General features: G+C 38.5%; 1 protein-coding gene across 1 annotated transcript; it reads left to right on the forward strand.

The window, feature by feature from the left end:
• Window positions 1-11,042: 11,042 nt before the first annotated feature.
• Window positions 11,043-13,519, forward strand: id4 (inhibitor of DNA binding 4). The gene is made up of 3 exons (XM_060849854.1): window positions 11,043-11,579; window positions 12,557-12,620; window positions 12,894-13,519. The coding sequence occupies exons 1-2, from the start codon at window positions 11,235-11,237 to the stop codon at window positions 12,602-12,604; spliced, it is 393 nt and encodes a 130-aa protein (XP_060705837.1). The 5' UTR covers window positions 11,043-11,234; the 3' UTR covers window positions 12,605-12,620; window positions 12,894-13,519.
• The last annotated feature ends 2,329 nt before the right edge of the window (window positions 13,520-15,848 follow it).

Consider the following 15,848-nt stretch of genomic DNA (forward strand, 5'->3'; position numbering starts at 1 on the left):
TGTTCTATGAAGGTCTTATGAGGAATGGCTGAGGGACTTGAGGCTGTTTTTGTTAGAGAGAAGAAGGTTGAGAGGTGACTTAATTGAGACATGTCTAATCAGAGGGTGAGACAGGGTGCACAGTGAGAGCCTTTTTCCTTGGATGGTGATGACTAACACAAGGGGACGTAGCTTTAAATTGAGGGGTGATAGCTATATGACAGATGTCAGAGGTAGTAGGTGCATGGAACTCATTGCCTGCAACAGTAGTAGACTTACCAACTTTAAGGACATTTAAATGATGTTGTAGGCATGTGGACGAGAATGGAATAGTGTAGGTTAGATAAGCTTCAGATTCGTTCCGCAGGTCGGCGCAACATCGATGGCCGAAGGGCCTGTAATGAACTCTATTGTCCTATATTCTGTGACACCTCAGTCACCTGCCCTGCCTTATTTCCCAAGAGTAGATCAAATTTTGCACCTTCTCTAGTAGGTACATCCACATACTGAATCAGAAAATTTTCTTGTACACTCTTAACAAATTCCTCTCCATCTAAACCCTTAACACTATGTCAGTACCAGTCTATGTTTGGAAAATTAAAATCCCCTACCATAACCACCCTACTATTCTTACAGATAACTGAAATCTCCTTACAGATTTCTTTCTCAATTTCCCGCTGACTATTAGAGAATCTATAATACACTCCCAATGAGGTTATCATTTCTTTCTTATTTCTCATTTCTCCCCAAATAACTTCCCTGGATGTATACCCAGGAGTATCCTCCCTAAGTACAGTTGTAATGGTATCCCTTATCAAAAATACCACTCCCCCCACCCCACCCCACTTTCTATCCTTCCTATAGCATTTTTATACTGGAACATTAAGCTGACAGTCCTGTCCATCTCTGTGCCACATTTCTATAATTGCTATGATATCCCAGTCCCAAGATCCTACCCATGCCCTGAGTTCATCTACCTTCCCTGTTAGGCCTCTTGGATTGAAATAAATGCAGTTCAATTTATTTGTCCTACCTTGTCCCTGCCTGCCCTGACTGTTTGACTCGCTCCTTTTATCGAATGTACTAGTCTCAGATTGATCTCTTTCCTCACTATTTCCCTGGTTCCCATGCCCCTACCTTACTAGTTTAAATCATCCTGAGCAGCTTTAGCAAATCTTCCTGTCAGTATATGAGTCCCCTTCCAATTCACATGCAATCCATCCTTCTTGTACAGGTCACTTCTATTCCAGAAGAGATTCCAATGATCCAAAAATGTGAACCCTTCTCCCATACACCAGCTCCTTTGCCAGGCATTCATCTGCTCTATCCTCCCATTCCCACCCCCCACGAGCTCATAGCACCGGGAGTAATCCAGATATTACTATCCTTGAGGACCTCCTTTTCAAATTCCTGCCTAACTTTCAATATTGTCTCTTCAGAATCTCAACTTTTTCCCTTCCTATGCCATTAGTTATAATGTATACAATGACCTCTTGCTGGTCCCTCTCCCCTGTGAGAACATTCTGCACCCTCTCTGAGACATCCTTGATCCTGGCACCAGGGGGGCAACACACCATTCTGATTTTTCGCTGCTGGCCACAGAATCGTCTTCTGTGCCTCTGACTAGAGAGTCCCCATCACAATCGATGGCTTAGAACCTGATGTACCCCTCATTACGTTAGAGCCAGTCTCGACACCAGAAACTTGGCTGTTCATGGCTGCATTCCCTGAGACTCTACCTCCTACATTTTCCAAAGCAGTATACCTGTTTGAAATGGGGCTAGCCACAGAAGACACCTGCACTACCTGTCTCCCACTCCTCCTTTCCTGGAGTTAACCCATTTACCTAAAAGTATTTTCAGCTTTTCTCCTTTTCTATAATTGCCATCCATCACACCCCCTAGCTCCTGTAAATTCTTCATTGCCTCTAACTGCCGCTCCATGTGATATGATAGGATTCGCAACCAAAGACATTTCCTGCAGACATAATCATTAGTAACATGGAAACTCTCCCTAAACTGCCACATCCATCAGGAAGTGCATATCACTGTACTAAAAGCCATCTTTGCTCCTTCACAATCTACACAATGCCAGAAAATGGTATTGTCTTTTTGCTCTAATAAACAGTGCTCCAGGCTAACTTACTACTTATGGTTTATATTTTTAAAATTTAATCCAAGAGACAGATCTCAATTAGAAGGCATAGGATTAGGATGAGAGGGGAAAGATTTAGAAGGGACCTAAGGGGCACCTTTTCATGCAAAGAGTGGTGTGTGTATGGGAATGAGCTACCAGAGGAAGTGGTGGAGGCTGGTAGAAATACAACATTTAAAAAGCACCTAGATGAGTATATGAATAGGAAGGATTTAGAGGGAAATGGACCAGGTGTTTACAAATGGGAGTAGATTAATTTAGGATATTTGGTCAGCATGGATAGGTTGGACCGAAGGGTCTGTTTCCGTGCTATATTTCTCTGCGACTGTACACGCATTGCTCATCTTCTCAATTTATTCCAACTTTCTCGCCAGATTTCATATCATTCAGGGCCCTACAAGATGCCATCCAAATAAATTGTTAAGGGTACAAATGAACAGATTAGGACTGTGAGTTTTCTCTTACTGCAATGCAGTATGAACATTTATTTAACAGTAATTACACTTTTAAGGAACAAATGTTTGAGCAGACTGGTACATTTGGTGTAATTCTCCTGATCTGATCAAATAGCTTACCCTCTGGGCTATCATGAACAAAAGCACAGAAGAATTCTATAAATCTATTTGGACAATTATTGTCTTAGTGAAGGGTAAGATCTGGACCTAGATTAGAAATAACAGTTTTCTCATTATGTATACACATTTCTGTGTCCACGTTTATAATGTGCAAATTTGTCACACTGTAATTATACTCTCCGGTCAGTGGTGGCACTGAGTTTATGACAGCATGAAAAGTTTACATGGGCAGATTCTCATCTAATTTTAGACACAGAATCATCGAGTCATAGAGATGTTCAGAACGGAAACAGACCCTTCGGTCCAACCCATCCATGCCGACCAGGTATCCCAATCCAATCTTGTCTTGTCCCACCTGCCAGCATCCAGCCCATATCCCTCCAAATCCTTCCTATTCATATACCCATCCAAATACCTTTTAAATGTTGCAATTGTACCAGCTTCACCACTTCCTCAGGCAGCTCATTCCATACATGTACCATCCTCTGCATGAAAAGGTTGTCCCTTAGGTCTATTTTATATCTTTCCCCTCTCACCCTAAACCTATGCCCTCCAGTTCTGGACTTCCCCCACCCCATGGAAAATACTTTGTCTATTTATGCTCCATGCCCCTCATGATTTTTTAAACCTCTGTGAGGTCACCCCTCAGAGACGCTCCAGGGAAAACAGCCCTAACCTATTCAACGTCTCCCTTTAGCTCAAATCCTCCAACCCTTGTAAATCTTTTCTGAACCCTTTCAGATTTCACAACATCTTTCGGATAGGAAGGAGACCAGAACTGCACGCAATATTCCAACAGTGACCTAACTGAAAGTATGTGATGCCAATATTATCAAGGCAGTGCAGGTTGATCTCCAACAGTGTTGTTGCTGGTCACTCAACCTAGCTACATTTTCAGTGAAGTGAGATTAGAGGATGAGGTAAATTTTCACTATGTTGAACAGGTATAATTTAGTCTGGATAACATGTTAGTACTGTTAGTTTTATATTTGATTTTGTATTGTAATTGATGGACGATTCAGTTCAAACCTTAAAATTCATGCATCTTCTCATTTTGTATCTCTTTTCATTGTAAATTTCCATGTTCAGGGAACCAACTAAGTATTTATATCACAAAGTAATTATATCCTTTAAGACGTTTAATATGGCTGCTTCAATGTATGCAGCTGTGTGAAGCCTACATGACAGGGAGTGGTAGATTATTGAAAATGTAATATCGATTGGCATTGGGCACAATTATAACTCATGCCAAACATTGATTGTGTTCTTAGCCAATTTCTCAGGGTAATTAATTGTTCAGCAAGCTTAGGAGTCATGGTTGGAATTTATGTAGAAGTCTGTCAGACTTTAGGCCAGTTTTTCAAGTACATTCAAAGAAAGACTTGCATTTAAGTCTTTAAGAAAGTCATTCTTTAAATTTACTTAAAAACTCACATTGTACATTTCACAATGAAGAAACTTTACAGCCGATTATACACATCTGAAATACATTCACTGTTGTATCATAGAAAGGCAGATTAATGGGATAAAGCAAACTATGATGATAGGAGACTAATAGTTCTGGAACATAAGCATAGAATGATAATTGGATATGCAGAAAAATGGATTAGCTGTGCATATAGAAGAGGCAGTGAAGTAATGGTGTGGGATAAAGAGCTTCTAAAACTTTCATAAAATCTTACACTGTTCATTGTAGGCCATGATTTTGCTTAATTCTTAATGGCTGATAGTCAAGAATGTTAATTGAAAAAAAATAGTTTTGACAAGGTAACAAAGTATATTTGATGAGAAAGAAGAGTATCATTCGTATTTCTGTTCTTTACGGTGATAGCATTTTACTGGTTCATGTTTCTATGTTTCTAAGCAGGTCTCGCAAGGTGGCACCAATTATCTTGGATGCACACAGTGCCAATTGTGCAATTGTTAACCTGTACCATCCATGTGTAGTACTTAATCATGCATGTACATATGTAAATTAAACTTTGTTAATTGCTCACTGTGCGCAGTTCACTGTGTATTTGGAAAAACAAATCCTTCCACAATTCCTAAAGAAAGCTTTGAATTTTTTTTTCTGTACTAAATTATGTTTAAATAAATTTAGCAAGCGGCAGATTTTGATTTTATTTAAAAACAAGTTTTCTTTGAGCCTTATGTGAGTAATTGCGCTGCAAGGTGCATTTCTGTTTCAAAGTCTTATCAGGCAGATCCTAGTTACAGTACTTGGCTTGGCTTGTGGTGAATTAGCTGGTATCAGCCAGAAAATAATTGTGTAACTTACTTGGCCTCAGCACCCTGACTGAGGAGGGAGTGAAAAATTACATGAAACTCTTGGCTCTGCAGAGACCCCTACTGGAAGTTGCAGTTGTACAGCTATCTTATAACAATGGCAATAAGGTGAGCTCTGATATCTTCCTCGTTAAATAGCTTGCCTTCCACTTCTCCTTTAAGCTGCTTTTTAAAACTTGTATCTTTAATCAAACTTTTGGTCACTTATCCCAGAAGTTTATTATGTGGCACTGTGCCAATTTCTGTTTCCTGTGAAACACCTTGATTCATTTACTATGTGAGAGGCGTTGTATCAATGCAAATTGCTGCTTTTAGCACTCAGTGTCTCGGCTAATTAATCATATGGCAATTTAGGGACATGGTACCTGTGAAATTATACCTCAACATGAGTAAGCATCTTTTAGAAAAAATACATTTTCTTATGTTTTAATAGAACACAATTAAATTTGCAACACCACTATTTAATTAGAAATAATGTTCCAATTTGTTTAACAAAATCATTTAATGTATTTTACAAACAGATAATCTATCCAATTGCATGATGTAACTGATGCATAAGACTGTACGTTCAACATGCTGTTAAAATTGGTATTGAGATGGTAGTTCATATTTAACCTGCACTGAGCACAATACAGGATCACGCAAGACCATGCCAAAACTACACAACAGTGCTTTGCTATTACAAGATAAGATGGCAGCAGAGGCCTATACAAATTTAGGAACAAAATGAAGATTGGGATAACAAATTCTAAAATGTATACGGATATAGATAAAAAAAAAGCTAAAAGGCAATGTAATTTAACAATGAATTAAAAATAATTGAGAGGTCTTAAAACTGTGACTCTTTACAAAGGAAGGTATTAGACACTCATTCAATATTTCTAATGCATATTCACACTAGAAAGTCAGATCATAACATAATTTGTACTGTCAGCAATCTCATGAATGGTATAATAACAATTGCCCTTAATCTACTATATGTTGAAGTCTACATAGAATTCCAATCTCCATCGCTTTTAACTCCCAATAATTGACACATCGAATTATGCTCAGGCTAAAACTAAGAATCAGCTATATTTACACATGGCAAATTGTGCAGAAGCAGATAGACAGGAAGATACTCAAAATCAATAAAGATTGACTGAATCCCAAGAGCACTAAATATTTTCTTCACAATACATTACACAGTTCAAGAGACTGCAAGAAGTTTGGAGGAAACAATCTTTTATACAATATTCTATCAAGTGTTTAGATATGAATGAAACAATATACTTGCACATGAACTCCAAAGAGAAGAAATTCAAACTGGCAATAGAATTAGAACCTGCACTGAAATATTGTCAAACTGAGATGTTTGCATGTTTCACATCCCAGGCTTTCCCAACTCACAAAAAGGACACACAGGAACAGTGTGACATAAGCAAGAAACCAGGAAAATTGTTTTTCCAGCAAAATTAAACTAAGTTCAGCATTTCACAATCTGATTCACATCTCCACTGAGAGACAAAAGTCTGGCTCAAAGTCATTGGTGAAATGCCTGAAGATTTTTTGGTGCTGGGTACTACCCTGAGCAACATCTTGGGACTCAGGTAATTGCCTTCATAGCATCTGACGATCAGAAGTTTACATTCAAGGATCAAGTGCTCATTTTCCTTCAAGGGAGAGCTAATTAAGTTGCTGCTTCATTCTCACATATATCAAGAGTTCTGCCAATGTATATGCAGGCAGCTTCTTGACTTGACAAAATGGGCTAGATTAATTTTATTGTATTGCTGATGTTGATCCTTAGAACAAGGGACTCTTCCAAACTCTGGCTAATTTACTAATGCCTTGTCTATCTAAGATTTTATGGAACAAATTATTGGAATTTCCCAATTTTGCACGGAAGAAAAACTGTTCTTTTATAAGCAGGAATCTTTTATTTTATAGATTGAAAATAACCCATTTAGGCCTTCGCATCTTTCCTGCTACTTTGTTTATCCTGCCTCATCTATCCCTCTCCTCTGTTTGTTTGTCATTTCTCTGTACCCGTTGTATTCTTACCTCTGCGCACCTTCCAAAATCAACATATATTTCCGTAAAGTTAGTGGATGCAAATGGTGTATTACCAAAGTCATATAGAAAAAAAATCATCACTTCCTCACATTTGAGTTCCAACACTTTGAGAGGGGTAGACATTCTTTTAGCTGTATTACTTCTTGTACCTGTGGACTAACTTGGCCTTTGCAGGCACCCAAGTCCTATTAACACTCCTAAGTTCCCGGCTTTGTTTCCTATCATTAAATATTCTGATTTGTCTTTTCAAATCCACTGACTGCATACTTCCTCATTTCAAAATCTATCTTCTGTAGTTTCTTTTCCCCATTGACTTATACCCTTTTGTAACTTAATGTTCTAAGCTCATACAATGCCTCCTAATATACTGTCATCTCAAAATTCAAATATGCAACTTTCTATGCCTTCACCCAATCATTTATGTGGTGCCAAGACTTAAATAAAGATCCCAGAGAATTTGTTTGTGTCAGTTCTGACTCTCAACAGCAGAGGTGATAACCATTTGCAGGATTATAGAACACATATTGTGTGCTAAGCCAAACTAGCAGTGTTAGAAGAAACTTAAACATCACAAATGTCTGAAAGCTATATCTGTGATTGAAGTACAAATGTTCATGCACAATTCTTGCAGAAATATAGTCAAGTTCAAAATGGCAATGAATAGGGAGAATTATGTAACAAAGTGAAGCCACTGTGGCATTCTTAGTTTACTAGCAGTCCTTGTCATATATATGATCCATTTTCTTCCAAATTGCATATGTATGTATGGTACATTCGTTTACTTTCATTACAGAAAGTCCAACCATCTTTTAACTTTAAACTGCTTTTGTTGACATCTTTGTAGTTGTAATGTTATTGACTTTGAGTTTAAGGTGAACAGGTTTAGCATTGGGTAATGCAGAGTGTAAAGTACCTGGACAGATCTTTTGGATTATTGGGTCTATTTTAAAATGATGCCCAACCCTTTTTAAATTAATTACATATACACATGCTTTTAAAAAGAGATACAAATAATTCAATTTCAGAAATAATGTCTGTCGGCATCCATTCCAAAGAGTGATAAAAATATTACCTTTAACAGTTGGAGAATATCCCAATAGGAAAGAATTCATGGTTTAAAAACAAGATCATCAATTTTTCTGAGCATAAATCATGTTGCAGATATCTAAGTTGTCTAAGACCCATAAAAAGAACTTTATAAGAATTTTGATATAATTTGGTAATTTTTTTCTTATGAATAATTATTTTAATTGTTAATAATCTGCTATTTTCGATGTAAATTTCCATCTTACAAACACACAGGTTAATTGTTTTAGCCTGAATTTGATGTGTTTACACCTTTGAAGAAGATGGGGAATGTATAGTGAGAAATCTGTACCGTAGTTCAACAGTATAAGTGTTGGCAGTCGCTGTGAGACATGCTATACCTCATTCAATACACACATGCTTCTGTTAAAAGTTGGTACAGGACTGCATTTTGAAGCCATCTTTTGCCGTAAGAGAAAATGTTGGAAGGAGGATCCACCTTAGAATACTAAATATTCTTGCAATACCACATCAATGATATCAATAAAGCATGAACTGTCCTTTGAAGCGTAGATATCGTAATGCGAATCTAACCCAACAGATCAGTTGTAGTGGGTGCCAGGAATGATTCTGAAGAACCTTTGTAATAAAACCACCAACTGCTTTATTTTAAATCAAAATTGACAAGGGGTGTTGATTTTCTTTATTGCAACATTAAAATAATTCCATGTAATATCATTGAATGCATTGGTTATGGAATTTGCTGGTAATCAGCTGCAAGTTATTTTTTTAATAGAACTTATAAAAAAAGTCACAATTATTAATATTTTCACTTTGGCAACATGATTTATCTGTCAGATGGTGCACAGAAGTGTTCAATATCTATACTGAGAATTGTTGTTGGAACAGGAAAAAAACCAAATGCAGAAAAGCATTAGTTTATTAAGCTCACATTCAGTCAACCTCTCTATTTCTGTTGATCCATTGTAATAGACAAGTCTTGAGAGATAGAAGGATTAGCAGACATGAGAACCATCACAATCTTCACACCACAATACCCACCACCCTCATCCACCTTAAGAACTGTGGACAATATCTCAAATATTTTTAGCTTCAATGCATCAAAGGTCATAATCATGCATATGGTTCACACTATTACAATCTATCTAAAATAGAAATAGAAAATGCTAGTAAATAGAAATTAAATTACCTACAGCAGAAGAAATACTGCTAATGCTTCAGGCCAATGACCTGTCGTCAGAACTGGAAGATATTTTGTTTCATTTAACCATCTATCTGAATTTAAATCTCTTTATCTGCCTTCTTTGCTTTTATCTACAAATTTTAACGACTGACACACTTGAGTGGTTTCAAGGCATTCACCTAACCCTCCCATTAGATTTAGTCTGGCTCTGGCTTTGCCTCTGTGACTTCCTATACACTATAACCAAAATTTCTATTGTAACCTGGTCCAAACCCCAGGCCTCCATTACAATCTATATTATGACCATTTTTTGTCCCGGTGTTGGTTATGGCTATCGTCTGTTTATACTCCTAACTCATGGAAAGCTACAGAAACATATCAGAGACAAATACATCATTGCACATACAGCAATGCCCACAAACACATAAAAACAAGTAGGTGCACAGACATTCGCACAAGTAGACACATCATTGAGCCAGAACACATCTGAGCTGGAAAACTAATCTACACACACACTGAAATGACCTACTGTTACGGCCCAATGATTTTTATTCGAAATAATAATATAGTGCTGTAGAATAAGTATCTTCAAGTGGATGATCCGCACCGTAATCATTATAATAAATAATCCATAAATTTGACTAAAAGTGGTCGTTTCCATAATGTTATTTTCAATATTGTAACGGGACAATCATCCTCAATACAAGATTAAGATTTCTTTGGACAGATTTGTGAGGTCTTTATCATGGGTCCAGGTTACACACCATTAGCTCAATTATAAGTTGGCGACGAATATTTCCAATTTCCTTGTGCAATTTAAGCACAATATTATGAAGGATTTAAAAAAAAGGCAAAAAAATTTGCACGCACAATGTCGTAGAAAATGTCAAGCAATTGTTTCCTAAAATTAACCCCACCTTTTATATAATACGGGCGATGCGCCTGCAGTACTGATGGAATGACACCGTTAATTTGCAACTCCAGTACGTGGTGAAATAATACCTGCTCCTGTTGTTTTGCGCTATGTATAAATAGATGTGCTGTGTCTTAGTGGGACATAAGTACGAATTAAAGTCGTGCACAATGAATTTAATTTAAAAATCTGTATTAGGTGCAAAAAGTTAATCATTGAAAGACGAAAAACAAACGATTTATAAATACCGTGCAATATACAGGTCTTACATTTACAAATATTTTCAGAAATATTTCAAACTGCAGAATCTCACAATTCCAGTTCATTTAAACACACACAAAAAAAATGTACGGCAGAAGTATACCAGTCGTATTTTTCACTGATTGACCGATACAGAGCGGTATTTCGCTCGAGTGGAAGAGGCTAAGCGATGTGTAAGGCTCTTCAGGTGCCGAAAGTGCAGTCCGTTCTGGTTCAGGGCATCGACTCCTTGTCACAACACATAGAGAACAATAAGACGCCCGAGTTTACTGGTTCCTTGAACTACGGTGGGATGAATTCGCGGATTTGTAAATAATTTCCCCGCGTTCGCTCAGCTCCCCCCCACCCCCCAACCTCTGCAACTCCTCGATCCTCGCTGACACTTCCCTGACGCGCCCCCAGCTCCTCCCAGCGGAATCAACCCCCCGGGCATTGGGAGCTGCCCCATGAACCGCGCCTTACCATTCGTTGAATGAGCTGGGATATCTGCAGTGGGCGATCTGTGATTTGCTAAAACGGCTTTCAATCACCTCCCTGACTGTTATAAAGCGCAACGCTCTGCTCACTGACTTCAGTGTGAATTTTGCACCTCTGGAGGCTAGTGTTGGAATTTTTAAAGGGAAGAAAAAAAACATCAATTTAATTAAACAAAAACAAAGCAGCAAGGGTTTTTATGTCCTGTTTTTGAGGTCTACTCGATTTGCATTTATAAGGCAATAATTCTCGCAGAGTTCTCTGCACTATTGTTGACAGTAAATAGGAAGTGTTATTCAGCGGCGCAATGAAAGCAGTGAGTGATCTTTCTCCTCTGAAAAAGGCAGGCTGCGGTGAGATGACATTGCATTGCCTGTCGGAACACAGCCTCAGCATCGCCCGCTGCAAGATGGAAGAGGAGTCCCTGGATCTGCAGTACGACATGAAGGATTGCTACTCCAAGCTGAAGCAGCTGGTCCCCACCATCCCCCAGAACAAGAAGGTGAGCAAAGTGGAGATTCTACAGCATGTGATCGACTACATTCTGGATCTGCAGCTGGCTTTGGAGACGCACCCGGCTCTGGTGAGACCGCAGCCGGCCATCTGCTCTTCGGCACCGCGGAATCCTCTGACAGCCCTCAACACCGAGCAGGTAAAAGGGGAGAACCGTCACCTAAAACTTCACTCCAAAACTGCACATCTCTCAAAGAAATTCCTGTCTCGGTCGCCTTACAGCAGCATGCGAAAGAGAGCCTTAGCTCGATTGCAAACAATCAATTTTATTTTTTTAATGTCAAAACTTTAGTCATTTAGAATGTGCTAAGAGCAAACATCTTTTTAAACGTCAAGTATCAAAGCTAGCCGTATTCCCCCGTGATTTTCATCCTTATAGCACGGGAGATGGGGAATTTACGCTTATCGTATCCCATTGTCTGTTCTCTCCACTGCCAGTGGGAACTCCTGCAGAATTACAGGCATGTGACAGTGTGTATATGTTGATGGCATGTTTCTAGTGAAACGTTAACGATAACAACTGCTAAGATTGCGGAATCGATACCTATACATTAAAAACATACGTCAGCATTGCCCCGTTTGATGCTGTGACCCAGTTGGAATTCAAATTCCATATTCAAGTGATGCAGTTTAATTTAAAAAATACGTAGAAGTGTGGATTAATTGTACCTTGGAACACGTTTCGTTTTACAACAGGAATCATTTTTCTAACACCTCTTTCAACGTGCTAGGTACAATTTCGATGGAAACTGTAGAAAGAGCCAGATCCCGTTTAATTCATGTCGAAACTGCACAGGTTGGAGAATTAGGAGTGGAACAGTGAAAGCAATCTCGTTCATTTAGGCCTTTTTGGGGACAGATTTATTTGAAAATCCATCTAGAACTCTTGCTTTGTTAGTCCGTGCCGATTTGTAAAATCCTAGGACTCTGATCAGGGGAAGGGACAATGCAAATTTTAATATGTGCATTTTAATATAACTCGGATAAGACGACGTGTAGTTCTGTAAATGTATTACTGAGTAAACACAAATGAGTTGCTCAAATTCAGAGTTTCTGCAAGGGATATAAGTGTGCACCGCCAGAAATGCTCAGGAGTGTTTTCTCTTTGTGTTACAGACTGGGTCTAAAGTCAGAAGACCAGAGGACAGCATTCTGTGCCGTTGATGTGATGCTGTGTGAGGTGGGCAATAAACAGTGCATTGTTTAATGTTTACTTTCATTTTAAAATAACAGCGAATGTCTAACATTGTAAGTAAACTTCGCAAGTTTTTTTTCTGTTTAAGTGGCATGCAGCTGTCCCCGTTTGAAGTTTGTAGTGGTGGTTTTGGAGCTGCTGTTTGACCCTGATTTGTTTTGGGTTGCTGATCAAGCATGCCTTGTGTTGTATTGGTGGCGCCAGTCAGTCTGGAGCTGAGTGTTTCACACACCCCCTCTATTCATTTTTCTTATACAGGTGTGCCCGAGAAACGCGCGCGCGCACACATAACAGACCAGAGAGGGGGAAGAAAAAAAAATTAAAAAGAAAAAAAATCAAATCCTAGCGATCAACGCCAAAAACCTGTCCAACAGACTCTGTCCTTGGAAGGGTTTCTGCCAAATCACGTCTTCTCTGTCTGCTACTCAGCGTTAACGGCACAGACTTGGGGGAAAAAAGAGTTCTGATCTTGGGACACTTGGGGAGGGGTGGGGGGTGATAAATTGAGTGACTTCAGGCTGATCTCGACAACTCATCAGCAGGCGAAAGAAACCAGTGAAACCCATCTAAGGAAAAAAGTAGAAAGTTTCATCGACTAAAAACAACTGATTGCTGACGCTTTTTACTAATCCAGCAGTATCTTCCAGATGTTATGTCATGTTTTACATAGACAACTGGCTTGGACCAGGGGAGTGTCGGTATGATTTTTAAAAAAAAATTGTCAATGTATAGAAAGGAGGAGGGGCGGGCGGCGAATCTTAAACCTGCTGTACATATTCAAGATGTTCTTTATGAGTGTACGTGGAAATGTATATGCTTTAATAGATCATTGTAATTATAAGATATTTTTTATTAAAAAAAGATTTTTTTGTACAGTTTTACAAGGGTTCTTTTGTTCCTCACCGCCTTCATTGACATTGAAAGTGACGTGCGTATGGTGAATCAATTTCCTGACTAAAATTTTGCCGGTTATATACTTATTTGGACCAACAGTTTGTAGATCGAAGATGTTTGACAAGGCCGTAAGAAAGTATATCCAAAATGAATTGAGAAATAATTTCATATTCAATTTGTCCATTTAATAAAATGTAAGTAACATTATAACTTGTTATTTACGCAATTTCATTTAGTTCAGCTCCATATTGTAGCTAAACCCACAGATGTCCGTGGGTTTCGCGCCGAAACCAGGGAAAGTAATCATAATTTCCAGTTCTCCCGTTGGCTGATTGGATAAAGTTTATTTTGAGGCAGATCGTAACTTAAAAGTAAACTGTTTAGAAACATTTGTCAAGTACACTAGAACCTTTTATCCATTTTGTAGTAAATGGGCTTTAAGATAATTCAGTAAAAAATATTGGTATTTTGCACACAAGATGTAGTTCCAGACTGTCCAAGATCCAGTCCAGTATGATAAATTACAGACACTTCCCCCTTAAGAGTTAGCTACGCCGTGTCCATTTATGGTGGACTAAATTAAATGTTTCAAAGAATAACGCCTGACTTGGTTCTAGAATTGATCGAGCCGTCTTAACAATCGAATTGATGGCAATCGTTTGAGATGGGTGGCCCTGCTCGAGATATGGTTTGGGAATGTTTGATTAGGCAAAGTTATAATGCATAAGTGCTGCTTAATCTGATTTCCAATTGGTCATCTTTAATTCTCCGGTTCTTAAAGTCTTTTTACACTCACCATTTTGCACCTACATTCAGATATTTGGGAAATACCGAAAGTGGAAGATTCGAAAGACAGACCTGAAATGGAACAGTGATTACCTGTCAGGTCGTGGAAATAAACCGCAAAAAAGTTGAAATTTTGAAGAGTTTTCCTTCTAATGTTTACTCAATTCTGACGCGCGGAGAGTGGTGAGAAGAGTTTTTTTTAGTGTCTGCTTTTGCGACATAAATAGAGGAAACTGAGTGAAAACACTAGGACACAGGCAATCTTTTTCCTGGTTTGAGGTCTGTGGTTTCGAATCAGTGGTAACTTGTCATGAGGGAGTGAAAACATGTTTTGACTGGATTTTCCTCTAGTTTCGCCGGGGGATTGATTGGATTTCGAGGTGGGCAGTTTTTGAATAAATACAGTTTCGTAAAGTACTTTTATTGGGCTGATGAATCGTACACTTGATTGATTGGGCCTGACAGAAACTGATAAAAAATGATTGGTTTCGGTGGTGGATAAGTTAGTTGTGATGACAAGAATAATGAAATCATAAAACCCATCACGGAAGATGCCTGTCGATCCTGGCTGGCCATTCGGAACATCACTCTCAAACTGGAGACAGGAGTTGTGTTGAGAGTTTCGGCTGCCTTTGAGTTGGGGTAAGGGGAAGAGGAGGAGGAGGGGTGAAATTTCTACACATTTTAAAGCGGCTACTCAGGAGCCTAGATCGTTGTATTTGAATTATGATTAATTGACACAGTTTTGGGTTGTGCATTTTGCTCCGTTGACTAACGGATTTGGGGAATGGAGGAATAGCAGCTATTTGTGACGGGACGTCACTTTATTTTGTGGCTGGGAATTACTGTTAAGTAATTTCGAACAGTCCAATCTGTTTTGCAGCCTGACCCGGTCTTCTGGACGAATTCAGATAGATCTGGCACAGAGAGCCATTTAGATTTAATCTAATAATGGATTAAAAGGGAAAAATGAATTAGAAACAGCCATTTGATAAGATTTTTAAATTGGGTTTGCACGGTTGAAACATTTACAGGCCATTTATAATAATAACAGTTGGACTCACACTTGTTTTATGTCTCTCAAAGATTTGGTTGGATCTGAATTAAATTTGGATTCAACTGTGAGGTCTTGGGTTATACATCTGAATATATTTTCACAATCGGTTCAAAGGGGATGTAATAAGATAGTTGTGTGAGTTAATGATATTGAGTGATTTTGTTTTTGTAAAATAGCTGACAGATTTGGGTGTAGTTGCAAATACCAGTATAGTGCCATCTCTGCCAAGTGTTTGCATGTACCGATTCATAACTCTTGATTTCAGAATTATAGCGAGTTATGTAATTTACACTATGAAGTAAGATAAACCTAGAGAGCAAAAAAAGTACGCAACAAAAAAGCCTTTCAAATTAGGAAGACGGACGGAAGGTAATGGCATTTAAAACAATTTTAAACTCCGTATTTTTAAGTCGCCTTGCAGAGAATTTCCCCCTTCCTTGTAAAGGGTGGCAGTTTGAGTAATGTACCACAGTCAG

This window comes from Hemiscyllium ocellatum, chromosome 34, assembly GCF_020745735.1.
Source record: "Hemiscyllium ocellatum isolate sHemOce1 chromosome 34, sHemOce1.pat.X.cur, whole genome shotgun sequence".
NCBI lineage: Eukaryota > Metazoa > Chordata > Chondrichthyes > Orectolobiformes > Hemiscylliidae > Hemiscyllium > Hemiscyllium ocellatum.